Source organism: Propithecus coquereli, unplaced genomic scaffold, assembly GCF_000956105.1.
Source record: "Propithecus coquereli isolate 6110/MARCELLA unplaced genomic scaffold, Pcoq_1.0 Scaffold557, whole genome shotgun sequence".
NCBI classification, from domain to species: domain Eukaryota; kingdom Metazoa; phylum Chordata; class Mammalia; order Primates; family Indriidae; genus Propithecus; species Propithecus coquereli.
This window is the reverse complement of record NW_012151474.1, coordinates 895,491-923,177: the sequence shown is the minus strand read 5'-3', so window position 1 is coordinate 923,177 and position 27,687 is coordinate 895,491. Positions and strand designations below refer to the sequence as shown.

At 55.9% G+C, this 27,687-nt stretch overlaps 1 protein-coding gene across 2 annotated transcripts; it reads left to right on the top strand.

Annotated features, from left to right (window-relative positions):
• On the top strand, nucleotides 1-27,687 carry CA5A (carbonic anhydrase VA, mitochondrial). Of its 2 annotated transcripts, none has more exons than XM_012657674.1 (7): nucleotides 1-262; nucleotides 6,312-6,509; nucleotides 19,112-19,230; nucleotides 21,065-21,160; nucleotides 21,323-21,385; nucleotides 24,677-24,832; nucleotides 27,337-27,687. In XM_012657674.1, the coding sequence occupies exons 1-7, from the start codon at nucleotides 121-123 to the stop codon at nucleotides 27,478-27,480; spliced, it is 918 nt and encodes a 305-aa protein (XP_012513128.1). In that variant the 5' UTR covers nucleotides 1-120; the 3' UTR covers nucleotides 27,481-27,687. The 2 variants fall into 2 exon arrangements, with proteins under 2 accessions (XP_012513128.1, XP_012513127.1); XM_012657673.1 differs by having other exon boundaries at nucleotides 21,292-21,385.

The window sequence follows — 27,687 nt, the reverse complement described above, 5'->3', positions numbered from 1 at the left end:
TCGAGGGTTTGGGTGAGTTTCCTCAAGAGGTGGGTCCACTCCACAGTCTTCTGGATCAAAGTGAGGACAGAGTAGGAACAGCCACCTCCTTTTGACCGGGGCCCCCAGAGCAGACCCGAGATGTTGGGGAGGAGCCATCGGAAAGCCTCGGGTTTCTCCTTGCTGGCAAAGCAGATGTGGGGGCCTCCGCGACATCGCCCGACGAGGCCAGAGCGACAGTGTTCTCAGCGTCCCTGCGCACAGAGAAGCAGGAATTGCGCTTGTAAGTAGATCTCGGGTCTCCCCAGGTGTGATCTGACATGTGTCTAACTGACTGTGTAGTGTCTGATGAGAGACAGTTGCCAGCCAGGGAGCTTGGGTTCAAATTTCCACTCTCTCTTTTGCATTTGGGGACCTTGGGTGTCCTTGGGCGAATCATGTAACCTCAGCTTCACAGGTTCGTCAGGAGGGTGAGATGCTCAGGACAGCGGGGTGGTAGCCTCGTCGCTCCTGGCCTTGGGCTGGGCCGTTGCTCTTTCTGGGCCTCAGACTCCTCTGTAAGATAAGGCCCTGCGGTGACGGCTGCTGCATCCTCCCCTAACGCAGTCGTTCCCACTGTCCCTGTCCTACAGCTCAGGGAGCAGGGCTGCAAATCAGACCCCGGATGTGGGTCCCGGTGCCGCCCTCAGAGGTGCAGCTTGGGCAGGTGGCCTCCCCTCCCTGAGCCTCCGTTTCCTCATCCGTACCTGGGGGTGACACCGTCTCCAGGGCCGCGCAGGGATGGCGTGATGTGTGCAGCAAGCTGGCACACGCCAGTTCTCCCCACTAACCCGCTGGTCCGCACCAGCCTGTGCCTCGAGCCCGCACGGCCATCTGCGGCGCACTCTGGGCTCTGCCCAGGTCGCTGCCCCGTGGAGGGGGCCTGTGGAGTGAGGGCAGAGCGAGGGGCGTGCTGGAGCCCTGGGCGGAGCTGCCTGAGGCTCGGGGTGTCTTAGGAATTAGCAGGGACGTGGAAAACCAAAGTGGCTGGGGACCCACGTTTTAAACCCCCTACCCAGAGGGGTCTGGGGCAGAAACCTTGTCACCTCTCCACGCTATCCTGTCCCTAACCCGTCATTCCAGTGACCCTGTGCTGCAAGTGGAGTCCTGGACCAGCAGCACAGGGCTCCTGCCAGGAAAGCAGCCCCTTGGGCCCCACCCCAGACCTGCCTGCAGGTCCGGAGCAGTGCCGGGCACACTGAGGCAGGGAATCCACCCCCCGCCCCAACCCTCACACCCAGAGGTGACTGCGGGGATAGTTCGGGGCACAGCCTTCTGACACCTCCCTCCATGCACACGGAACACGCGTCCACACACACACGAGACTTTCCAACATACGAGAAGAATTGTGCTGTATGCGCAGATCTGTGTGTTGGTTTCCTGCCTGCAGACATCTTCACGACTGTCTCTCAGCCGCTGTCCCCTTTTTTATTCTTAATACGGCCACTGAGAGCACCGGCCACCTAGACTGGGGTCCCCACCCCACCACCCTGTAGCTGTGTGCCCCTTGGCAAGTTTCCTAACCTCTCTGAGCCTCAATTTCGTCCTCTGTGAAAGGTGGTTAATGCACTGCTACTTATGGCACAACGCGGTCGGGAGGACGAAACGAGGAGACACGTGGAAGGCCTAGCGCAGCCCTCTCCAGGTGTCAGCTGCGGCTCTTCTTCCGGAGGCCGCCGTGTGGATATCCTGTATTTATTTAAGCATTACCCTGTCGGTGGGCATTAGGCGATATACAATTTTTTTTTTTAAAGAAAGTGATATTTATTCAGGAATGGGCATTGCAACAGGAGTACGCATGCCAAGCAAACCGTGTGTGTGTTCAGGGAGGTAAAGGAAGACAAAGATTTTTAAAGGAAAAAGGATTAAATAATCGGGGGTCTTTTTATTTCAGAATATTATGGGCGTGCAAACACTTTGGTTACATATATTGCCTTTGCACCGCCCAAGTCAGAGCTACAAGCGTGCCCATCCCCCAGAAAGTGCACCCTGTACCCATTAGGTGTGGATTTACTCATCCCCTCCTCCCTCTCCCACAATTTTTTACTATTGCAAAATGCATTCTCACACTGTGCGCGCAACTTTGCATGCTTGCGTCAGAACGAGTACGTTCTGTATCAGGGGCCGGAATCAGTTTATACTGTGGTCCTCAAACTGCTCCCGGCAGAACCCCGGAGCTCTGTTGAGTCATTTCAGAGTTCCATGATGAACAGAAAATATTCTGCCAAACGGAGAAGATTTGAACTTCCTAAGTTCGCTCCTTTGTTTTGGTGTTTTGCGTACTGGTATCCTGCAAAATATTTCATTTGGGAAAAAAATTTGGTACAAAAAGTGATTGAAAATCACTGGTAGTTTGGCCTTGAGAGAAAAGTCAGTTACAAAATGTTTGGAATAATTTTAGGGATCATTTTAATTACACATTCTCTCATGTTTCAGTGGGTGCCAGGGTCGCCTGTCACTGATGTGCACGTTTGTCCCCAAGTCTGTGACCCGATATCACGCTGGTAACCCGAAATCGGCCATGGTGGGGTATTTACACCATGGTAATTAGCAAGCACTGGAATCAAAGGTGTCTATTCCCTGGGAGAGCCGCTAATTAGACATTTACCGGCACAGTCTGGAGCATTTCAATAGGTATTTCTTGCTCCCGTGTATGGGGGCTTCCTGCGTTTGGCTCGGCCAGGCTGAGCTCGGCTAGCTGGGCTCCCAGCTGCGGGGCGGGTCCAGGTCCCCTCAGCGTGTCTCCTGCCTCCCTGGACCGGCAGCTGCTGGGCATGTCCTTCTCCTGACGAAGGGCAGGCACTCAGAGCGCGAGTCCAACCCTGCAAACCACACGAAGCGGCTGCTCACTCACATCTGCTGTTCGTCACAGCAGTCACCGTGGCCAAGCCCAGGGGCCTCCCAGAGAGGTTGAAGGGAAAGGGGTGAAGTTGCTGAGCAGTGGTCCAGCCTGGGGGGTGAAGAATGAGAGTGTGTCGAGGGAAGGGGGTCTCCTTCCAGATCCTGCCCCTGCGAACCAGAAGCACACGGCTCGTGGCTCCAGGCCGTGTCCACTGCAGCCAGGGCTCCATCCGCAGGAGGAGCTCTGTAAATATTTGCTGAATGATTGAGGAGGAGGATAGTATTTTACTTCCGTTACTTCCCGTCAGAGACCGACCTTAATTGGCACACGACTGCCCTTGCTGTGCCGGCATCGCAAGGAGCCACATCCACTCGTGATGGCAGACGCCGTGTTCCACGCAGATGTGTCATTGTGGTGGCCCCACCTGTGCAGCTCAGCAAATGGGACCTGAAACATCCCCTCTCCCCACACCTGTGTCCTCGTGGGTCAGGGAGGTCTGAGTCTCCTGGCCTCTGCGGCCCTCGCTGCTCCCGTCCTGTCTAAATCCAGGTCTGTGCAGCGCGGCAAATGCCGTGGCCAGGGAGGGAGGGTGGGATGCCACAGAGTTTGCGAGGGCTCCCAGCGTGCCGAGTGTCGCTTCCTGGTGGATGATGCACTTGAGGTTCGTGCGGGCTCAGAGGGGCTCTTTAGAGAAAATAGGCAGTGGAGGCCCAGGGCTGCTGGTGTAATTATGAATTAAAGCGAAAGCTGGACCAAGGACACACGAGCAGAGGGCCTGTTGTGACCGCAGGTGTTCCGGGCCAGTTACGCCAGCTCCCAAGTCCGTCGTCACCCACCCAGAGGAGGGGACGCCCAGGCTGGACGCAGGCCGTATCTGCAGAATGCTTCGGGGCCAGCCATCCCCCCGAGCAAGTTTAGTCATTGTTTTGGGCACTTCCTGAGTTCTGTGTGGACGGGAGCGTCCTGGCCAGGCTGTGAGGCGGGGCTGCGAAGGTGTGTCGTGCCTCCTGTGCACGGGAAAGTATTCCAGGTGCTTCTCAGGTGCGAACCTGCTGTCATCACACACGCCATTCTGCTTCCTACAGACGAAGAGACGGGCCGGGGGAGGGTGGTGAATAAGCGCCCGATACCTCAGACAGTGAGTGGGCAGAGCCTGTTCCCCGGCCCGCAAACATGTCTTTCCCTCTGCGCTCTCAATGTTTAAAACCTAAACCAAAAAAGTTACCTGGCCACACTTAAATATTGGGAGACTTCTACAAAATTCTGTATTTTAACTTCTCTTAAAAAATCTAAAGATCGGGCAGCAGAGGGTTCCCTCTCCCGTCCCGCTGGGCAACAGCAGCCGCGGTAAGTGCCCTGAGCTCCCCAAGTTGCCACAGTCCCCGCCGCTCCCGCTGCCTCCCAGCCCGAGGTGGAGGGTCAGTGGCCCACAGCAGCCAGCTCCTTTGCATGGCCCGCCTTGGCCCATGTCACTCGAGTAGGGGAGCCAGACTGGTCCAATGATGAGATTTCTGGCCTCCGGATCCCACTGGGGAAGGGTGTAGGGGTGTCCTCCTCCCTGCTCTACAAAGAACAGAGAAAACCTGTCGAGACCTAGGCGACAGCCCAGAGCTGCGGGAAGCTGTAGTTGGAGACTCTGGGAGACAGGATCTTAGTTCAGACTCTGCAGGTGACGTGCTACAGATCTTTGGAAAATGACTCAGCTGTTTTCTCGTCTATAAGGTTGTTAACCCACACCAGGGATTATTCGTTCAACAGACATCCGTTGCGTCAGACACCGTTTAAGCACGGGGACACACAGGTGAGCGGAACGGCCGAGCCCCCTCTTCCTTTCTGCTGCAGGGAGACAGCCAGCCAAACACCGGCAGGTGCGGTCACCACGCACGTCAACGGGGCTGAAAAAAACCGAAGATAGAAAATTAAAACAAACAGCCAGCTGTCTACCATCACCGTTATTTCCTGTAAGAAAGGACTTTGTAACACTGAAAAGCAGAGAAGTTGTAATCTTAGAATACACATTCTGCCATCTTTTCATTTCAATTTTAAAATGTTTTCTACATTCTACTGACCTCTGATGGTTTCCTTATTAAATAACATCTCCTAAAAAAAATTACCAAGTTCGTTAGAGAACAGAACAACGATGTGTAAGCCACTAGCCTCTCAGGTGGGAGAAAAACTTCCAGCAGGGCTACAAATCTTTCTCCTCATTTTCCAGAATTCTGCTGGGCACGCCCTTTGACCCGGCAAGTGTGTGGTTGATTCGTAAGGAAGAATAATCCAGGCAAGAATACGGAGAAGTAATAGGAACTTCATCACAGCTTTGTTTAAAATTGGAACAAGTCGGGAATCATCTAAACATCACCACTAATGAATTGATTTTAACAATTGTGGCGTAACTGTGCGAGGGAAACGCAGCATTAAAAAGAAGTGTATTTTTTTTTCATTTACAGAATGAGCTCACGATGTTAAATGACAAAGGCAGCTTGCAAGAGTAGGATCCTTGTTCATTAAAAAATCCCAGATCTCTCCTGGCACGAGGGTGTTTGCACAGAGAGCTGCCTGGGCACACACCCCAGGGTGCTTCGGGCCAGCTGCTGCTGCTCCTGCAAACTTCTCTGCACTTTCTGAAATGTTTTAGATGAATGTATCTTACTTTAAAAATCACTCTCGGGCCGGGCACTCTGGGAGGCCAAGGCAGGAGGATCACTTGAGCTCAGGAGTTCAAGACCAGCCTGAGCAAGAGCAAGACCCCGTCTCTACTAAAAAGAGAAAAATTAGCCGAGCATGGTGGCTCCAGCCTGTAGTCCCAGCTACTCGGGAGGCTGAGGCAGGAGGACACTTGAGCCCAGGGATTTGAGGCTGCAGTGAGCTATGAGGACGCCACGGCACTTTAGCCTGGGCAACAGAGTGAGACTCTGACTCAAAAAAAAAAAAAAATGCACACTCAAAACATTTCAAAATGAACTTCAGGAAAGGGGGAAGAGGGCCTCCTCTACTTACTTCTCTTGCTGGTGGGGTTTTACTTCCTCCATGCAGGCGGCACGGCGGGTCAGACTTCCCAGTAGTATCCGCGGCATCACTCAGGATTCATGCGACTGTGAAGGGAAGTTCCAAACCCGCCCGTCAGCCGACCTCCTGCCCTCCCCGGGCCTCGGCTGGGCTTCCCGTGGCCACGCTCTGTGACGATGACCACACAGAAGTCAAAAGCCCGTCAGCAGGCCAAGGGGGTTACTGTTCCAGGTGGGAGGGGACATCTGTGTCTCAGTGGGTCCAGAGAGGCAGGGAACAGCGCACGCAGGGTGCAGGTTCAGCGGCTGAGAGGCTGGTGGCCCTCGCACCACATACCTGGGTCCCGTGGGGCCTCACGTGGCCGTGTTTCTGCCACATCCGTCTGTGTGTTACACGGATGGAGCCGAGGCCTCAGCCAGGGTCTCCCTCTCTCTGCCCACAGTGCACCCCCTCTGGACGGGCCCGGTCCCCATTCCCAGGGGCACCCAGCAGTCCCCCATCAACATCCGGGCCGGGGACAGCGTCTATGATCCCCGGCTGAAGCCGCTCCAGGTTGCCTACGACGCGGCGTCCTGCACGTATGTCTGGAACACCGGCTACCTCTTCCAGGTGGAATTTGACTCTGCCACTAAGGGGTCAGGTGAGCTCGTGGGGTCGAGGCCTTCCTGTTCTCCTGTCGCCCTGGAGAGAGGTCAGGGCAGGGCAGGCTGCTTTCCTTATGCTGTTTGGGTGCAGGGGACAGTGACTTGCTCCCGGGAGACCAGGAGTATGGCACAAAGGTTCAAAGGGGGACAGGAGAGTGGCGCTCACTGCAGGGATGAATGGCCTCACCTGCACCACACAGGTCTGTGGAGCAGAGGAGGCCCCTTCCCTCGCGGGCTTGCGTTCCAGGCGGTGGGAACGTGAAGCAGAGGGTGGTAGAGGACGGGACGGGGTGGCGGCTGCGACCCCCACGCTGGCCTTGCCTGGAAGGAGGCTGGGCCCATAGCCGGGCGGGGCGTCAGGAGCCTGGTTCTTATTGGGGCGAGGTGAGGCCACTGCAGGTTTGAGCAGGACAGACAACGGCGGGAGGGGAGCAGGGACTGGAGAGGAGGCTGTCCGGGGGTGCAGGCAGGAGGCGGTGCTGGGAGGATGGGGGTGCAGGAGGCGCTGAGACAGGTCCCGGGGGCCACGAGCCTGTACTGGGTCCCCGCGCTGCGTCAAGGGATCGTCTCACCAAATCCTCGCCAGTGACACTCAGGCATCTCAGGTGGCTGCTCTGTCAGGTTCGGGACAGTCCTTTCTGTTCCTACTTTATCCGCAGTTTTATCCCTGTCTGCGGCCAGGTCAGGAACTGTTGATACTGTTGTGAGCCTTGTGTGCAGAACCCCTGCTCTCCTGCTGGGCGTCTGGGATTGGGGCGCGTACTAGACACAAGGCGCCTACGTGACACAAGGCCCACACCCGTTCACGGTGGATCTTGGTCGGGCTTCACGGTGAAGCTCAGGGACGCTTCTCACGTCAGCCTCACTGAATGCCAGTGACAGGAACCCCCAGCCTGGCCAACGTGAGCGAAATGGAACTTCGTGGAAGGACAAAACCAGCTCAGAGTAGGGAAAGTTGGACGACCACACCTTGGGCAGCACAGGGACCGGGCCAGCCTCAGGGCCGGGGAGCAGGCATCTGTGCATTTATTTAGTCGCCAAATTTTTTCTTGCCCTTGTTGATCTAAGTCCAAATCCCCAAGAAACAAGTTTAATGTGGTTATACTATTTCAAAAATTTTTATGCAGCAACTTTAAAAGATTAACTAAAGAATAATAGAATAATAGTTCCTGAACACTTAATTGTTTGGGGTAACAGTTGTGTGAGTATATTAATAATTTGAGAAAAACATATCATGGATGTAGATGCATTACTATAGAATTCATACTCCTGTATAATTTTTATATGTAGTTTTGGGTCTTACTGATATCACTGTAACAGATTTGTTTTCCTTTAAGGCATAAGGTATGAAAAACTTTGAAGGTTATTTTGGCCTTTTGCACGTTTATGGTTAAGATACATTTTACAAAATAACTCAGATTCCCAAGGCGAAGTTCTGTTGGCTGATGCTGGGCCCGGTGGAGCATGGGCACCCGGGCTGGTCTCCGCGCCAGGACCGCAAGCCCTGGGAAGGGGTGGGACGGGGGAATCCACATACTGTTCCAGAAGGAGGAAGCTGTGCCCGACGACCATGCAATGGCAGCAGCGTGGCGCAGCACAGGACCCGCTGCAGAAAGTGTCGGCATCCTGGTCTGATGGGAGGAGAAATGGGGACTAGCAGGCGGGAAGACCCACTCAGGGCTGTGCAAACGCAGGAGGCAGAGTCAGCCTCCGTCCCAACTCCTGGCGACTGTGATGCCTGCTCACCCAGCCCTTTCTCCTTGCCAAGGCTCCGCTTGCACACGTGACACAGATTATTCCCATTATACAGATGAGAAAAATGAGGCCCCCAGAGCTTCTTGGCCTGAGCCCACAGTCCTCCCCACAGGAGCCTCTGCTCTCTAAGGAAGGGAGTTTGGGGAGTGTGTGTCCTCTATAGAGAGCATCTATACCCAGCATCCACAGGGCGTCAGGCACGAGGCCACGGGAGCTGAGCTGGTTCGCGGGCACGGTGCCTGCTGAAGGGGTGCTGAGCCGGCAACACGGCAGATGCCCCCTAAGCGATGGGAGCCCCTATGAGCAGGATCCTCTGCCCCGCCTGGCACCTGCAGAGTCAGACCTTCCCGGGAGTGCGGGGTCCTTGTCCCACGGCCACCAGGGGGCCCAGTGCAGCCAGAGCCTGCCCCTCATTAGGGTTAATGTGTTAACTGGTGGGCGCTGGGAAGGGGCAGTCCCAACAGGACTGGTGGCAGTGATTGGTCCAGGACTGGGCACGTGATTCGAGCCTGGCCAATGAGAGCCAGAGCGTTATTTCCAGGAACTCTATAAAAGCAACTTTTTGTGCCCTAGGGTCTCTCTGAGCCAGGTGGGAACCCGCTTTGAGAGAAGCACCCAGCAGGGGAGCCAAGCCAGGGGTGGGGAGAGAGCCCGGGCCAGGCAATGTTGGAGCCCCTGCACGCTGCCTGCCCAAAGCCAGCCAACCCCTGGACTAACAAACCTCTTTTTTTCTTTGCGGTAAATTAATTTGATTTAAGTTACTCTCACTTGCTTCCAAGAGTCCTAAGTACAAGCAGACAAGTAAAAAGTGACGAAGGTGAGAGGAGAAACGGAGGGAAGGCACCGGAGGGTCACCAGTATTCGTCCTTCCACTCTTCCCTCCCTCAAATGCAATTCTGCTGAGGCCGGGTGCAGCCTGGGGACGTGGAAAGTTGGCCGTGGTCTGTTTAACGTCGCCCTGCAGATTGTCGGTGCTTCATGACTCAGACTTGTCCTCAGGGCCTGGTTGAAATTCCAAAAGGGGCCCCAGGGAGGACGAGCCCTTCCAAGTCTGCACAGTGGAGCGCTGGTGAGGGTTAGCAGCTGGCTTTCTGGGCTTGGGTGCAGGAACCAGAGCCATGATCAGTGGTGTTTGCCACTTTCCATGGTGTAAACACTCCCACGTGGCCAAGTTTAAGCTTCCAAGGTGAAGTCACTGGTGGGGAAGCTGGAGAGAGATTTGCACAGAGGTTCCTGGAGCCAGTACGAGCCAGCTCCCACGCCTGGGTCCCTGCCCTCCTCTCTCTGGTCCCTGCAGCCTCTGATCTCATTTTGCTCTCCAAGCGAGGAATCCACTGTATTCGTTAAGGCTCCTTTTTGGTTGCACGTGGCGGAATCCCAAGTCAAATCAGCCTGAGCAAAGAGGAGGGAGATATGTTGGCTCAGATCTTAAAACGTCCAGGGTGTGGCTGGGCCCAGCGGAGGAGAACCACACTGCTGGGAATTCAAATGCTCCCTCTCAGGGCTCTGCTGCTTCCTGGGATGATTCCCTCTAATTTGGAGGTTCCCAAATGGTGGAAAGAGGACGGCCAGGTCTCTGGCTCAGCCTCCCAGTCCAGCGACACCGAGAGAAAGAGCCTCCTTCCCAGAATCCCAATGGCAGTCCCAGGGCTGACTGTCAGGGGCCAGCTTTGGTCCCTTGTCTGGCCAGCCTGAGGATGACAGTGGAGGAAGGTGACTTTTCAAGGGACACTGGGGGTGGAGGTCGGGGGGCGCTGCTCCCAGAAGCGTGCCCCGTCCTGGGCACACAGCCTTGCTGTTGCCCTGAGCAGACCTTGGCCCATCCCTGACTCAGTCGCTCTAACGTCCAAGCCTCTTGCACCCTGTGTGTAGCCAGGTCTTCAGCATCTGACCTGGCCCTGACCCCTTTTGGCTTCCCCACCTTCCCATCTGGTTCAAAGGGACTCACCCCACCCTGCCACAGACCGAAAGAATTATCTGGGTGTCTCTCTCCAGCCATATAAATTAGTTGGGTAATTCCTCCCGTGGCTCGTGTCCACACAGGCCAATCTGGTTTTACTTTATTTGTCATTTTCCCAAAGACCCAGTTTCCTTTCTCTCTCTCTCTCCTACTCAGCTTCACGGGACCCATCCCACTCCGTTACTACAGCTTTTTCCCAGGTCCCTGTGCCCCTCTTTTCAGATTTTCTGTCCTCTTTGTTCACCTCCACTGAGAGTCGGGAGCAGTTCCGGAAAACACAGGAGAAGGACAGGCAAGGCTGGGGAAAGTTTCCTGCAAGAAAACGGGAATGATGAGTCTCTCCCACAAATTAAAAGAAAAAACCCAAACCCAGCCCCGGCTAGAAGGAAAGGAAATGGCTCCTGAGCAAGGAGTGGGTGAGCGGGGAAGGTGCGTGGTGCAGAAGCCGTTCTGTGTGGACTATGATTGCTGAGGTCTGGGCCCCACCAACCGGCGAGTGCCAGAAATTCAAAGCGAAACAAAAGAGGGAGGCCAAGGAAATTTCCGTCAGCATGGACAGCTGCCCGCGGTTTTTCTAGGAAACAAGGGATGCCAGCACTTGGAGCTGGAGCAGCCAGTGGCAAGGGGCAGCAGAGGCGGGGCAGCGGCTCTTCCCAAATGTTGTGAGGGGCCTGGGGGCCAAGGGAAGAAGGGCCTGAGGGACGGGATTGGGGGGGAATTTCAGCCCATCCACACCAATGGCCACTGTCACATTCCATGTGCAAACCACCTTGCTCTATGAAACCCAGCACGCGCCCAAGTGGCAGCTCATCTGAGTCCTTGTGGGCACCCTAGGGTCCAGCATGGGGTGAGGGCCTCGGCTCTGAGGCCAGAGAGAGCAGGGTGTGAGTCCCAGCAGGATGGCACGAGCAAGTCAGCTAACCTCTCTGACCCTCAGTCTCCTCCTCTGCTTACTGAAGATCTGACACTGGCCCTACAGGGTGGGTGGGAAGAGTAGAATACGGCCCATGTAGAGTGCTTGGCCCTGTGCCGGGAGAGTTAAGCATTTGATATGCGACAGCCTCGCCAACTGTGCTTCCTTCAAAATAAAATAATCGCAGGGAGGCACTGGCTGTGGGCTCTTTGTAATGTTTTCCACCAGGGCAACAAGGAGCAAGCAGAGAACAGCTGCTGGCCAGGCTGCAGTCTGGCTTTCTCTGACCATGGAGGACTCGGTGTGTGTGCATGACCTGGTCAACCAGCCAAGGAAGGAGAAACAGGGCCCCATGTCTGTTGACACTGTTGTGGCTCGTAAGCAGCCTTCCCGAAAGGCTACTCACGAGCAGGGACAGTGATGGGCAGTTAAGGTGCCACATGCCGGCTAAGGCCCCTTCCAGCATTGAGGTGAAGATTAAGAAGTCATGTACATTTGTGAAGTGGAGCCCATAACAGCCTTCTGTCCTCTAAGTGACAATTGATAGTTACTCCAGCACCAAGAGACCCTGACGGGAGCTCTGTTCCTACAAGCCCAAGTGCTCACCATCATAGAATTGGCTCCCTGCACAGGGCCAGCATACAGCAGGAGCTCACTGAGCATTTGCTCCTGGAGGGAGTGAGTGACCTGCAGACCAGCGTGATTTTGAGGTTTGCAGGCTTCACTTCGATCCGTTGAGGATCTTCAGTTGCAAGTGAAAGAAACAGACTCCAGCAACAAGTCAAAAGGGAGGTGTCCAGAAGGATGCAGGGCCTCCACCGGAACAGGTGGACTGGAGACAGGGCAGAAACCACTGCATCAGGGACTCCTTCACCATCTCTCGGGTCCCTGCACCATCCCAGGCAAGATCCATGTCCCAGGGGACACTTTCACTGACCAGGCTAGGCTGGGGCTGTCCCCATGGGAGAGGAGGAGGCTCGGGACCTCTTAGCTTCTCTAGTGGGGCATGAATTGGTAGTTCAAGAAGAAACACAGTGGAAAGAAGGAATTCCTCAGAAGAGAATCCTCTAGCTGTCAAGAAGGGGACAGTGGCTATGCAGTCCAAGGATGATCCCTTGACTAAGATGACAGAATGAGGCCACCACACTTTTATCCTGGGGCAGTTACTTTTCATTGCAAATTCATAAATCAGCAGTCCAGAATCTCCCTTATTTAGCTACTGTTTCTTCCCTCAGGCCCCAGGTGTGGCTATTTGGGGGGACGGGTGTTATTTTGAACGTTAGGTGGAAATCAGCATCCTTCTTTCTCTCTCTCCAGATGCTTTATCTACTTTTCTGGTTCTCAAGACTGAAAAACAAAAATGTACCAAAGAGCTTCCAGAGTTTACCTGTTACAGGTTTGGCCACCAGGGAGCCACCACTCCTGTTCTTGTTCAGTTCCAATTCCAAATTCCCAGGGCAGTGACCCTGATTGGCTCAGCCCTGTGCTAATCAGGAGCAGGGCTCAGGAAGGGACTCTGATTGGTCCAGCATGCCCATCCTCGTCCAGTCAACTGTGGCCAGGGGTGGGATCACTGTGGACAAAATGGCAGCTGGTGTTGTAATAATTTGGATCAAATTTGTTACAATTTGGATCAAAAAGGAAGGATCTAATCATCCAACCACACATGCTCCCCACAGTGCAGGGTTACCCCTTGTGCTGTGTAGTCTTTTGTAGGGATAAAGTCTCTGCTCCCAAAGAGCTTGTGTTCTAGTGGGATAGGGAAATAAATAAACACCAACTAATAAATATGTACTTCTCTACCCAAGTCCACAGGAAAACAAATAAATAAACACATAAGAAAAAAAGAAGATAATTTTGGATAGTGACAAGTGCTACGAAGAAAATGAAAGCAGGAGATGGGCCAGAGGTGACTGAAGATGAGGGAGGTTGTCAGTACGGCGCATGGTTTTCTTTCGGCGAGGATTTAGTGAGCACAGCTGAGCGGTACGCACAGGTCACAAAACCTTCAAGACGCAGTGCTTGGTGGCACGGAACTCTCCGGTTAGAAAACACGGGGAAATGGAAAGAGAAACCAAGTCAAGGGCAGCAAACAAAGGTGTGTGCCGCTGCCCACGCCCCACCTCTCGTGGTAGACATCACTTAGGAGCCTGGCACCCTCCCAGACAACCGGCGTGCGGGGACCCATGTCCCCTGGGGCGGTGCAGCTGGCTCGTTCTGCTGTCAGCCCTCGCAGATTGTCCTTGCGGTGCTATGACTGAGTGCGTCATGACAGAAGCGGCCACCCTCATCTGAGCTCTGCTACCTGCGGGGGCTGTGCCAGGAGAGCACTTTAAGCATCACGGTATTTGATCCTTGCCATGTTCCCAGGAAGCCAGCCTCGTTCTCTTTTGCAAATGTCAAGTCTGATCCGCAGAGAGAGAAAACAACCCGTGCAAAGCCACACCGCCGAAACCAGGATGTGAAACCAGGATGCGAGCCCAGGTTTGCCTGGCTCTCAACCCAGAGCCTCTGTGTGACGAGCGTGAAGTTTCACACCCAGGAACCATCTCGGTCCCCTCACTTCCGAGTCCTGGGGGTCAGGGCTCGCGGTGGCCCGCAGCAGGGGCCTTTGCCGGCCACACGCTGTGGCTCCTGCCGTCCTAGAGAAAGTCACAACGACCTTCCTGGTGGAGGGAACACACAGAAACCCTTCAAAGCTCGGGAACTTTGTAACGTTAGTGCAATCCCAGAGTGGCACCAAGAACAGGCTGATCCTTCGTGACGTCGTCGTGTTGTTTGCAGTTCAACTAATTAGGACATTTTAAACTTCTCTTGTACTGATTTTAAGCCTTAAGCAACTCGCGCCTGCCAAAAGCCTGCTTATCTTGGTAAAAGCCTCGAACTGCAAATAGGTGGCTATTGCCAGCGGCTGTTGTATTAATAACAGCAGAGACAATAGCCTCTGGGGCCAGCGCATGGCAGCGCAGAGCCAGCCTCCGGCGTCATCTGTCATAGTGTTTGGAGGGCCGGGCACTCGCTGACGGGATTGCCCGATCATGTCTGGATGGGCGGGTTCAGGTCACCTGCTCACGGGGAGCGCTGGGGCGGCGGGTGGCGCTGCCGCTCTGCGGACAAGCCCTGCTAACAGCTGGGTCTGGGGGCAGGCAAGCTAACGGCCCCCTTTTTCACGAATGGGGCTTGCTTTTTCTTTAATTAAAGAGAATTACTGTGACATTGTGTTGTCACTATGAAAAGTCATTTAGAAATTATTTTATCTGGGTCTGCAGCCTTAAACTGGGTTCCTAACTTCCCTGGCAAGACAAGTAGCAGAACTGGGCCTGAGCCCTGCTCCCCCGAGAGCTCAGGGCTTGACCGTCGCACCTGGGTCGCCAGGTACCCGGGGCAGGCGACTTCACCTTTCCGCCTCTCGGTGTCCTCATCTCAAAGTCGGGCTCACGGTGCCTGCTCTGCAGGGTCGCGTGAGGAACCGATCCCGCGGGGCCCACACAACGTCCAGCAGGTAGCAGGTGCTCAGTGAACGCCAGCCTGCCAGCCAGGCGCTCTCCGCCAGGCGTGGTTGCGTGAGCTGGTGGGTGGGATGCGCAGTGCCCGGCGTGTGAGTCGCTAGACGATGAGAGCCCCTGCTCCTCATCGGCTGGTTTATCCCACGCAGACGCGCAATGGCTACTTTTTGTTTGGGTTTTTTCCTTAGAGTGCTTCCTACCTGCCAGATGTTGTGCTAAGAACTTTGCATTTTCACTTAATCCTGACGACAACCCTGTGGAGTAGGTTCTAGGATCATCCCCACTTTACAGATGGGGAAACTGAGGCTGGAAGTGGCAAAATAACTGGACCACGGTCACACAGTTGGGAGAAGGTGGCACCAGCCTTTGGACTCGGGTCAGACTCCAGACCGCGCTCCTGGCCGCCCTGCCGCGCTGTCTGCAGAAAGAGCGCAAAGCGCCGCTTTCCAGTGTGTGAATGAAGGCACTTGGCATTTCGCTGGCCAGCCGTCTTCTGCCAGTCAGGACTGATCTTGGAATTTGCAGTGAGATTGTAAATTTACAATGAGATTTGCCTGTTCCAACTTGAAAGGGGCTCAAGACGCGTAGATGAGACACCCGACTGATACCGAAGAGGCTCCGTGCAGTCAATGCCTGCTGGCATTTTTGAACTAAAAGTCTGCTTTTTAGTGTGTGGGCCTGCCCAGGCTTCCAGCCCCTGAGGCCGCGCCGCGGATCCTGGCGCATCTGCACAGGCCGGCCACTGGGGGCCGCTCCAGCCCAGCCCAAGCGAGACCTCAGCCGCCTGCGCTGCCCGTCCAGAAAACCCGCTAGACCCAGCCTCCCTTCGCTTTTCCTCTTCAAAAGGCTGGTGTTTTGCTTCTCCCTTTATTGTTGCTTGCACGTTACAAAGCGAGTGAGACACAGTAGCCTTTGTGGGGTGTTCCGTGAGCTTGCATGGTGCCTGGTCCCAGACAGCTGCTGTCACAAGTGGGTCCCTCATTCAGATACGAATGACCGGATGCCTGGACCAGCCCCAACGGAGCTGCGTGTCCTGAAGGCCCCGCTGCAGCAGGCAAGTGCCCAGGACCTGAAAGGACTGACGTCGTGGGTCCCCTCGTCCGTTACCAGGCTGCCGTGTTTCACTAACGCACACAAGTGAGAAGTCGGCGGGTCAGAGGCTGCGTCGGTGAAGAGTTCTGGGGACAGGTGGGTGTCGGGGCAGAGGAGGGAGCCGCGCTCGGTGGACCCCGGTGCTGCTTGGGGTGGGGGCGAGGAAAGCCATCCAGCCTCCAGACATAGCCCTTCACCTGCCAGAGGAAGGAGCAGCGCTCAGCGCCGCAAAGTCCCTCGGATCCCAGCAGGCCCGGTTTGCGGCTCCCTGGTGGGTGGCAACCGTTTCCTGTGAAGTTTCTGTTGGCTGGGGTCTGGCGGACTCCAGCTCGAGATGGATTTGTGCCTCTTGTAGTTGGACCGTTCTTCCTAGAGACCCTGTTTATGTCCCTGCGTAGACTCATAGGATGCTGAAGCTCAGACCACAAGAAACATTCAGCTTGTAATTCTTCTTTTTAAAAAATAGATGGAGCTGCTGAATCCCTGACAGGTTACATGATGTATAATTTCCACCATCATCATCTGACAACGCCGTACAAAATGCTTTTCCTGCGCTTACTTCAGTTTATCCTGCTAACTCTCCTCATGGTACAGGTGGAGAGGCTCAGGCTCAGAGAGGCTAAGCTACTTGCTCAAGGTCACACAGCAAGTTAGAGGCAGAGCTAAGCTGCAAATCCAGGTCCTTAAATATACTGTAGACTTTCCTAGACATCCCAGACTGTCCCAGGCTGCCGCGGGGAGGGCTGAATTCTGCCAGAGCACGTGGGCCTGCTCACTGACTAAGTGATTCGCTGAACAAATCAACGCACTGACTAATCCCCCCTGTTCACTGATTCGTTCATCCAGCAAGAATTTGTGGGCGCCAAGGTCCCTTTCTCGCACTAAGCGCTGTTGACACGATGCTGAACCAGACAGAATGGTCCCTGGCCTGGGAATGCGACCGGCTGGTGCTTCCCTCGGAGCCTTTCAGATTGTGTCCCCCCGATGCGCCCCGTCCGGTCTGTCTGTGGCGTAAGTGAACCGTGCATCGTTCCTGCCTCGTGGGCACTTCATCCTAGAAGAGAGAACACGGACACGCGTGCATGAACGTGTTGGGAGCGAGCACGTCTCGAGCCCGAGAGGCAGACTCACCCTCCAGCTCGCCCCTGGGCCACTAACTGGTGCCTTCTGGCGGCACCGGGCAGGTCAGTGCCACGGCCCCCGTTCCACCGCGGTACAAGGCACCGGGAGACTCGGGCACAAGCTAACCGCGCCGGCGGTCTGCGGCCCCCTCGTTTCCTTAGGTTACGTTTGTCCTTTGAGACAAAGTAGGAACGGCGCGGGTCTTGGTGTCAGACCCGGATTCGAATCCCGGTTCCCACTGCTGCGCCTCAGCAGCCCATGTAGCCTCTGCTAACAACTCAGACACGACACACAGCCGCAAAGGCTGATGGGCCTGCAGGTCCCTCAAAGGAAAACATCGCCCGTCTTGTATTTTTAGCCCTAGAAAATCGCCGCGATAGCCTTGCACTTTGACCCCAGCTGGGAGGCTCTCCGTGCTGCCTCAGCTTCCCCGTCTGCAGACTGGCTCCTCCGTGCTCAGGGCCAGGAGCAGACTTCATTGTTTACAGTGTTTTTATGTGCCGAGTGGGGGAAGGGACATTTCTGGGTATTTTTAAAAATTGATAATTATAAATTATAAATTATAATTCACCCATGTCCACGTACGGAGAATAGAAGGTTACCTGTATTCTAAAGGTTACCTATATTCTAAAATCGTATAATTTTAAAGCCGGTCGAGACCCTGACGATGTTCCAGACCAACAGCCTCCTCTTCGAGCGAAGAAAGGCGGCGAGGAGCTCGGCGCTCGGTGGCGCGTGTCTGGTCGCTGGGCGAACCGTGGGCCGGGTCTGAGCTCTCGCTGGTGTCAAACAGTTCAGTGCCTGCAGCCACAAGTGCTGTCTGTGGGGGAAACCGCCAGTAGCCAGCGGTGTCGAACTCTCAACCCATTCGTCACTCCTGGATATTGTCCCCGCTCCTGCACAAAGCGGGGTCGCGTAAGGGAGGCCCAGGGAGCGCCAGATGGGAGGGTGGCACGAGGCCACCCCCCGAATTCCCTGCACAGCTCTGCGGGTGCCTCCCACACCCGCCCCAGCCGGCCCGCGGCACGCTGTGTTGGTTCCCGTGAAAGACAGTTACTGTCCTGCAGTTATCAGATTGCAGCAACTGTCTGTGGAAGTCTGTTAGCGAGCGACAGAGCAGCTAGGGACAGGAGACGCCGCGTGCGGCAGAATCCGCGGGGAGCGCCTTAAAGTGCGGCGTCCAGGCCCTCACCAGGCCCTGCTGAGCCCGAATCTCTGAGGACGGCAGCCAGGAGTCTGCACTTCGGAGCCGATTCCGTAGCGGTGGGCGTGCGCGTGCTGGCTGCGGCGGGCTCGGGGGTCCTGGGGCCGCGCTGGGCCCGTGTGGGGCAGGAGGTAGAGTGGTTGACGCCGAGGTGAGTATTTAGGGGTGACTTAGAGAGGAGAGCTCCGGTAAAACCTGGGCACATAGTGCGACCAGGTTAAGCAGAGGCTGCCTAGAGATCAGGACAGGTGGACAAGGTAGCTCGTTGCAGGTCAGAATTTGTTTACAAAGCTTGCTCATTGTGTATTGTTTTACAAAATTATATGGTGGTAGGATTTAAGCTGCTTAATTTTTTTTCAATTCAAAATACACTTTTTTTTTTTTTTTTTTTTTGCATTTCCAACCTCTTTTTAATTAAAGCAAAGTCTGGGACTCTCGTAGAGCTGGTATACACCTGAGAAACGTGCCTTTGCGGTATTTCTGCAGGCGGGGAGCCGAGCCCCTTACCGCCACCCAGTGGCAGCGCGCGGAACCTGCGTTCACTGGAGGGCTCGCCGTGAACCTGCCATGGGCACCGGCTGGGCTGGGTGCTGGGGACGGAGCTGAACTTGAGTTTGTTGTTTCAGCAATACATCAATCTCTGGGTTTTTTTGAGACAGAGTCTCACTCTGTCGTCCTTGGTAGAGTGCAGTGGCATCGTCGTAGCTCACTGCAGCCTCAAACTCCTGAGCTCAGGAGATCCTCCTGTGTCAGCCTCCCGAGTAGCTGGGACTACAGGTGCGCGCCACAACGCCCAGCTAATTTTTCCATTTTTAGTAGAGACAGGGTCTTGCTCTTGCTCAGGCTGGTCTCGAATCCTGAGCTCGAGTGATCCTCCTGCCTCAGCCTCCCAGAGTGCTGGGATTACAGGCGTGAGCCACCAGACCTGGCCACATCAATCTCTTGCGAGTGCAGTCATGCAACCTAAATGCAGACAGTGCCGCAAGCAACACCACAGCTCAACGAATGGGCAAAAGAACACACAGTCTTACTGCTTTCTTTTCCAGGAATTAGTGGTGGGCCCTTGGAAAACCACTACAGACTGAAGCAGTTCCACTTCCACTGGGGAGCAGTGGACGAGTGGGGCTCGGAGCACACGGTGGACGACCACGTGTACCCGGCAGAGGTTCGTAGACGTCATCACATTCGGGTGCTTTCTGTGACCCAGGCTCTATTGTGAGGAGACCAGCCATCCCAGCTGCTCAGATGTGAGTGATTTCCTGGGACCTGGAGCTTTTAGTGCTCAAACCAGAACAGTTGGCCAACCTACCCACTTAATCCCACCACTAAGAGGAAGGTACTATAAACACGCTCATTTAACAGAAGAAAAGATGGAGGTTCTGAGTGTAACTTGCTAAAGCAGACAGCTGGGGTTCGAGAACAGAGCCTGAGCTCTTAACAGCCTCTAACTCAGCTGTTTGCTTGCAGCGATATAGACTAGCAGCTGCAGGAGGTCCTCTTCTGAGAATCTGAAATCTTTACAATAGAGATCATCTTCTTTTTTTTTTTTTTTTTTTGAGACAGTCACTCTCTTGCCTGAGCTAGAGTGCTGTGGCGTCAGCCTAGCTCACAGCAACCTCAAACTCCTGGGCTCAAGCGATCCTCCTGCCTCAGCCTCCCAAGTAGTTGGGACTACAGGCATGCACCACCATGCCCAGCTAATTTTTTCTATATATTTTTAGTTGTCCCGCTAATTTCTTTCCATTTTTAGTAGAGACGGGGTCTTGCTCTTGCTCAGGCTGGTCTCGAACTTCAGAGCTCGAAAGATCCTCTCACACCGGCCTCCCGGAGTGCTAGGATTACTGGCGTGAGCCACCGCGCCCGGCCCGCTTTTAATAAATAGATATTTTAACAGAGAAAGGTTGTTGCAGTTTGTTCCCAGGGAAACAAGATCAGCGAGCTTGGGCCCCAGGGCTCTCCCTGACTCCGGCCCCTCCTGGCGGTGCCTCTGGCCCAGGCTGCAGCCATTCCCTGGGGGCCGGGGGATGAGAGGGAAAACTAGCTCCACAGGTGGGGTCTGTAAAGGAACAGGGCTTTGGCGGGGGTCGCGGGTGCGGCACTCCAGGTGAGCCACAGGCGTTGGCTTGTGGGCCCAGATGCACGTGGCCGGGGTCACTGAACCAAGCAGGTGGTGAGGTGCCACACCGCGCTCACTGCCCAGTGCCCTCTGCGGGACCCGGCCCCGCAACCCCAGCAGGGCGGGGGCCTGTTGACAAGTAGCCCAAGGGCTTGTTGCACCCCGTCCTTGTGGGCTTGGGGCTTGGTCAGTCTTTGGAAGAGCCTCCACCACGACCCACGTGCTTACAAGGAAATACCTGGACGTCCAGGCCCCTCCCTTCTAGGTGAGACCCTGCTCTCACCAGGGTCCAGGCACCGGGACCATGGTCCCTCCTGCCTCCTGCTCACCAAGGACGCAGGAGGCCCCTCCTCAGCCAGCTCTGATCTGAGTCTGGACTGAAGACCAGGCTCCCAGACCCATTCTCCAGCAACAGGAAAACCGAAGGAGGAGTGTAAAATAAAGACACCACGAGGTTCAAGGTCAGGCACCAGATTTAGGAAAATACGCAATATTTGGGACATACTTACACTAAAAACAATATTCATTGCTTATCTGAAATTCACATTTAACCGAGAGTCCTGTATTTTATCTGATAATCCTTGCTCAACGGTAACTAAGAAGTAGCAAGTGATCAAACCACTCGTTTCTATTTTATGAAGTTAAAACAATCCTCCCTTTTTGTCCCACCAGGAAGGCAGGGTCCTTGTTGCCGTGGTTTTGTCAAGCGTCTGGGAGCTCCAGAGTCGCTGGCAGCGCCGGGCTTATGCGCACCCGGCTGCAACAACTAAATTCGTTGAAATTATTAAACAGACACCTAGGTCGGCCACGCAGAAGGGGAAGTGGCAGTTTGATTTCTTGCTGCGTCATGGCCAACTGAAATTCTCTTTCTACTGTGTTCCAGCTGCATTTAGTTCACTGGAATTCTGTGAAATACCGAAACTACCAGGAAGCTGTCACGGGAGAGAACGGCTTGGCTGTGATAGGCGTGTTTTTAAAGGTAATCACCTGCCAGGGCGCAGCTCTCCTAACGAAGAAAGCAGTGAGTGATCGCTAGGAGGCGCTTCCCAAGCACCGTCTGTTTACGGCGAAGCGCGCCGCCCCCCCCCCAACCCGTCTCTGCCTCTCCAGCTAACGTGCTGTGTGTGTCGGTGCCGTGCAGCTGGGGGCCCCGCACCAGGCGCTGCAGCAGGTGGTGGACGTCCTGCCGGAAATAAAGCACAAGGTGAGCCCCGCGCGTTGAAATCGGCGTAATTCGACGGCACAGTTGTGTAGACTGATGACTCATTTGCAAGGGAAAATAAACAGCTCCGGGACAGGGCGTCACGGCGGGAGGCGATGCCAGGTCTGGAAAGGGGATTCGACAGGGCCGGTTCTAGCCGGGCCCCTGCTGGCTCACGCGGACCCCGAATGGGTTTGCTCCTCAGGAGAATAAGGGTGTTGGGTTCCATTGGGGTTTCCCAAAATTCAGCCATTCAGGCAGCATTTGAAGGTTTTTGACATATCTGCTTGTCACTGGGACTACTGTTTACTTAAAATTGATTAGCCTTGGTCCAAGCAATGGCATCCACCAGTGGTAAAGTTTGTTTCAACACAGATTGAGATCAAAACCTATTAACACTTCAGCATGGCGACCACATGCCACCCGGCACACTCCGGACGAGCACCTAAGGCCGTCCCCGTCCAAGGAGAACGTGGAGTCGGGGAAGAGGCAGCCCCCGCGGCACAGGCTGAGGCCCCCACTGCAGGTCTCCGCCTGGCCCTGGCTGCGCCACGCCAAGCACAGCTCAGAAAGATGACAAGGACAATCATGTCGCTTTTCTCCAAGATCAGCCAAGAAAGGACTTTGATGCAGAGGTGGAAATACCAAAGACATGTAGTTTATTTATTCAGTACCGAACAAAAGAATTCCAAGGGGAAAGGAGTCGCTGTGACCCTCAGAGGTGGAGACGGATGAGGCTGCGCCTATCTTAACAATGGTGTGAGCGGGGCCAGCCCTTCCTCGGCCGGTCCATGGGAGCCGTTTGATCTGTGCCCTGCGTCCCCCTCCATGCTGGCCCTGCCAGCCTCGTGGGACTGAGACCAGATCCCCCCTGTGCTCTGTCCGCCAGCTCAGGAACTCCACAAGGCGCCTCGTCCTCGTCCCTCTCTGGTCCACGGCCAGAGTAAACCTGGGCCATGGGATGTTTTCCCAACCAGCTTCCACCCCCACATGGGGTCCCACCTCTTGGTGGGGGAGACAGGAGATGGCTGTGGGGGCTGTTTGCGCAGGGCCTGTTTCTCTTCCCTGGGAGGCTCTGGGCCGCCTCTCCCCTGTGCGCAAGCCGCACGGGAGAAACGGTGTCGGGGGTGAGAGGAAGCACTTCCTGGGACACAGCTCTCGTCCTGAGGCCATGCTCTGCGCCTCGGCCTCCCCGAGGAGGAACAAGAGAGTTACAGTCTTAAGAGGTGACAGTCAGAGAGGGACAGTCGGAACCACAGCTGTGTGCTGCCGGAGCCACGTTCCACCCACCAGAGCTGACCATGCGTGCGGGACGGGCCCTGACTTGCTCTGGGGCCCCGAGGGCGAGCGGCTTTCTGCAGCCAAGCGGCTGCTCTGAACGTCGTGCATCTCGGGGACGGGACGCAGAGCTCCTGGGACGATGCTGGCCGCACCCAGACATCCTCTTCCTGGGCAAAGGCTGGAGAGCTTGACTGGGAAGAGGGAGGCTCTGAGCAGAGGTGGGGACCCCCTGCCCCTGTGGTTCCCGCAGCTCTGGGGAGCCAGGGGCACCAGCCTCGGAACGCGCCCGACTCCGCGGATGGCGCCGCTTTGGGCAAGTGGTGTCCGGCTGCCTCACTTCCCCCAGCAGTGAGGTGGAGACACGTCCATGGAGCTTCGCACTGGCACGTGGTGCTGCTCCTCCTCCTCCTCCTCCTCCTCCTCCTCCTTCTCCTCCTTCTTCTCCCCCTCCTCCCCCCTCCTCCTCCTCCTCACCTTCCCTCCGATGTCACCTTCTCAGCGAGCCTTCGGGACCACACTTTTTATTTTTTTATTCATCATTTGCTTTCAGGGAGCACCTCCCAGAGCAGACCACCCTTTATAAACACCCACCACGCCCCGTCTCTTACCCCGCTCCCCACCCTGTTTCTCCAGCCACCCCCACGGTGGGAGCTGCTGGGCACGTGGGTGCTTATTTGTGCGCTCTCCGCGCCCGCCAGGCGGCGCCGTCCACTCGGTTCCCCCTGCTTCCCTCCGAGGCGGGGGCGCGTTTACTGCACTGCGCCGCGGGCGGCTGTGAAGAACAGTGAATGGTGGCCGTGTGAACGCCGGCGTCGCGCTGGACTCAAGAGAGGCAGCTCTCGCTCTGCCGTTGGATAGAACACAGAAAGGAACAAACGTGAATTCTGAACTAAGGCCACCAAGCAGGGACGTGCTCACGGGGCCAGTCCCGGGAGGAGCAGGGAGAGCGAGGGCCATGGTGGTCGAGGACAATTGTCGCGCGTCAATCCCACCCGCTCCCCATGGGAAGGGGAATGTTGGCGTGAGAGCCAGGGTGTCCCCCGAGCGCCCAGGAACTGCCCCGTTTCTACGTCAGGACGCTGCTTGGGAGCATCCGCTGCCATCGAAGCGCAGGTTTTCTGGTGCAGCCACTGTGGGAACTGCACGGTAGCTCCTTAAAACAGTAAAAATAAAACAGCCATGTGATTCAGCGGATCCGCTGCTTGGTATATGCCAAAAAAATTGAAAAAAAGGGTCTCGAGGAGACGTTGTATGTGCGTGTTCATAGCGTCATTCACCTCAGCCAAGAGGCAGCCGCCACGCAGGTCCCTCCACCAACAAGGGAGGAACAGGACGTGGCCCATCCACGCAGGGGCACATGACTCAGCCTTAAACGGACGGAAACTCTGACTCGCGCCGTGACGTGAGGGGACCTTGAGGACACTGCGCTCGGTGAAATGAGCCAGTCACAGGAAGACAACTACTGTCCGATTCCACCCGTGAGTCACCCACGTGAGTCAGATTCGCGGAGACAGCGGACGGGGGTGCCGGGGCCGGGCAGAGGACGGCAGAGCGTGTTTAACCGGGACGGGGTCTCCGTCTGGGATGACGGAGAAGTTCTGGAGAGGGACGGTGGTGATGGTTGCACAACTGTGTAAACGTGCTGAACGCCACCGAACTGGACACTTCAGTATGGTTAAGATGTTAAATTTTGTAATATATATATTTTAATACAATAGGAAATGTAATATTTTTACACTTAAAATATATAAAAATAAATGACTTTAAAAGGAAAAATACAAACATTTGGTGGGAATTCCTGCTTTGTATATAAGGGTCACATTTCCTAGTTATGGTTTCCACGTGTGACAACGGCGGCCTCACAGCCTTTATCTGGGGAAGGCACTCCCCCCCCACCCCAGCAAGCGCGTGAGGCCCGCGTGCGCTGGGATAAGCCGGACGCCGCCTCTGCCCCTTCCTGCAGCTCCTGCTCGCGCCTGAGAACTGACGGCCCCGTGGTTCTCGTTCTCCCAGGACGCGCGGGTGGCCCTGGGCCCCTTCGACCCCTCCCGTCTGCTGCCCGCCTGCCCGGACTACTGGACCTACGCGGGCTCCCTCACCACCCCGCCGCTGGCCGAGTCGGTCACCTGGATCATCCAGAGGCAGCCCATCGAGGTGGCTCCGAGCCAGGTAACCTGCGTGATGGGACTCGCGGGCGACGTCCCTCTCATCTGGTGGTTTCGCTAAGTCATTGTGACCGAGCGTCACGGTGCGTTTGGACGCTCCTGCACGGGGAGAATTTCCAACTGAAACAGGAGCTTGTTGAGACTGGACAGGGGCCCCACTTACCACAGCCCTTCTCACACTGAGAACGGGGGACCCGACACGGGGAGAGAGTGTGTGGTAGCTATCTGCTCTCCCGTGGTCCCGCACCCAGGCGTGGCAGGGCCCTGAGCACACACGGCTGAGCTAGGGCACGGGCTCCCCTGTCTCTGTCCAGGTAAAGTTGCTGCAGAAAACAGAAGTGACGTGACCATGGGCACCTGAGTCCTAGCCCATAATAGGAACGCATTAGGTATTTGTGAGTGAATTCATTCACCAAGAAAGGATGTCACAGGTGCAGGCTGGACATCGGTGACAGAAGCAGGACCACTGAGGGAGAGGAGATTTTAGAGTTTGTTCTGCTTCTTTGGGTGATGGAACGGTCAGAAATTTAGACGGCAGAGCATTTTCTCACATGCCGTGTTGAGAGGTTGCAGGACTAGGTAGGTCCGGAGGAAAGCGCAGGCGGACGGTAGCAGTCAGCTGTTGCTGCGATGGTGCCGCGTAACAAAACACCCAGGCAGTGGCTCGCGGCACCATTTATTGTTCCTGCTCACGGGTCCGTGCATTGGCTGGAGGCTCCTGGGCTCTGGAGGGTGGAGCTTTAGGGAAGGCTGTGGTTGGGGCTGGGTTGGGTCCAGCGTCTCCCAGGCGTCCTGGACCAGTGGCTACCAGGGCAGGGTCTCATGGTCAGTGACAGAGAGGCCAGTGGCACAGTCCCCGAAGCCCCTGCTGGCCTCACGTGTGCTCTCCTGTCGGCAGAGCAAGGCTCCACGGTGGGGCCCTGGAGCGACTGAGCGGCGCCCTGGCCTGTCTCCTACTCGCACGCAGGAATCTGAGAGCCGTTGTCCCAGGGTCATGGGTCCGCAGTGGTTTTTATTTTCTTCCTTTTTATTATCTAAATTTTCTAATTTTTTTCTAAAATGAATATATAATATTTGTATACTTTTTAAAAAGTCATACTATCTTCTCTCTGGAAATCTTAAGAATCTGTAGCGATTCTGCCTGTCTAAGGTAGTCCGGAGCGTAGGGAGGACAGACACGCAACGGCCACCGCCACTCCCCACGCCCGCCGGGCAGGCATCTCGCGGCGGCGGTCCCGGTGGGGTCTGTCATCCTGGTTCAGACACGCTCTTTCCGAGGGCTCCAGGTGACCTCCTAGAGGGTCTTCCAGGCTCGTGAGTCTGTGAAAACGTTTCCTTACTCAAAAGTCACCGCATGAGGCTCTCCGCTTTGAGAGGCGGCACTTTGAGATGTGGGGCGCAGGTCACCTGCCCTAGCAGGCAGAGCAGAGCTGTCACAAACACACAGAAGGCCTTGGCTGAGAGGTGGCCCTTAGTGACCAAGACCCTCTGGCACTCAACAGCATGACCCGTCCCTCCATGTCGGTGTTGCACCAGGAGAGGGCGGGGGGCACAGGAACGGTGGCATCGGTCTCTGCGCATCGCTGTCCAGCGGGAACATGGAAACAGCCGGTAGCTTTCAGACAGGGTGGCCGGTGCCACAGAGAAACACAGGGCAGAAGCCCCTTGTCCTGCCCAGGGGAGCTAGGGAGGGGGGTGCACACCCTGGGAGGTGGGGAGGAATTCGCCAGGGAGGAGAAGGTGGTCTTGCTGAGAGAGTCTTCAACACACATGCAGACCGCGACGGATAAGCTCACCGCACACTGCGCAGCCTGGGGGCTCCCCCAGCCCGGCAGCTCCCGCTCGGCCAGCGCGTGCCCCTGAGGTGCGGACACTCAGTTCTGCCGCTAAACTCGGAGTCATCCTCACAGAGTTCATAGGTGTGTTCTGAGAACAAGTGGGGCGACACAAAAAGTATGTCTTTTGGTGCTTCGAGTGAAAACTGGACTCGAATGTCACTCTAGCCTGTGTGTCACATGAGTGGCAAATAGCTTCAAACACAGCGGCTTAGGAAAACGACGCTCATTTCTTGTCTCCCAAAAGTCTTGCGGGTTGGGGATTTGGGTGGTTCTGCCTTAGGATCCTTCACGGACTCGCAGTCAGACGTCGGCTGGGGCCGCAGTCACCTGAAAGCCTGAGCGGGGGCGGGGGGTCCGTTTTCCGAGGTGGCCTCCGAGCGGCTGGCAAGTTGGCGCTGGCCGCCCACCGGGGCTGCGGGTCCTCTCCACGGGCCGCTTGAGCACATGCGCGGCACAGCGACCGGCCTACCCGCGCGAGTGGCCCTGAACACCAAGGTGGCAGCCGCGATGCTTTGGTGACCTTGCCTGGGCCGACACGCACCGTCACTTCTCCACAATTACCGTCACACGGAGCCGTCCTGATTCAACGCGGGTGGGGACCGCACAGGCGCAGGGGTGCCGGGGCTGCTTGCTGCCCTGCGCCAGCTCACGGTGGCCGTGTCTCCTCCAGCTGTCAGCACTGCGCACGCTCCTGTGCTCCGCCGCCGGCGAGGAGGAGACAGTGATGGTGAACAACTACCGTCCGCTTCAGCCCCTGCTCAACCGGCAGGTCCGCGCGTCCTTCCAGGCCACCGAAGAGGGTCCACGGGGATAGGCAGGACTGGCTTTGGGAAGAGGAAATGCTGTTTCCCAAGTTTCGCCACGTGATCCTACGTGACTTTTGAAATTAAAAAGAAAGAGATTGTTGTTTTAGTCCGTGTGCTGTTCAGTGGCCAGTGAAAGAAGTCACTTCAGAGAAACATAAGTACTGCAGGAACATCACGCTGGGACGCAGGGGTAGGTCACGGGCCCAGGCGGGGCA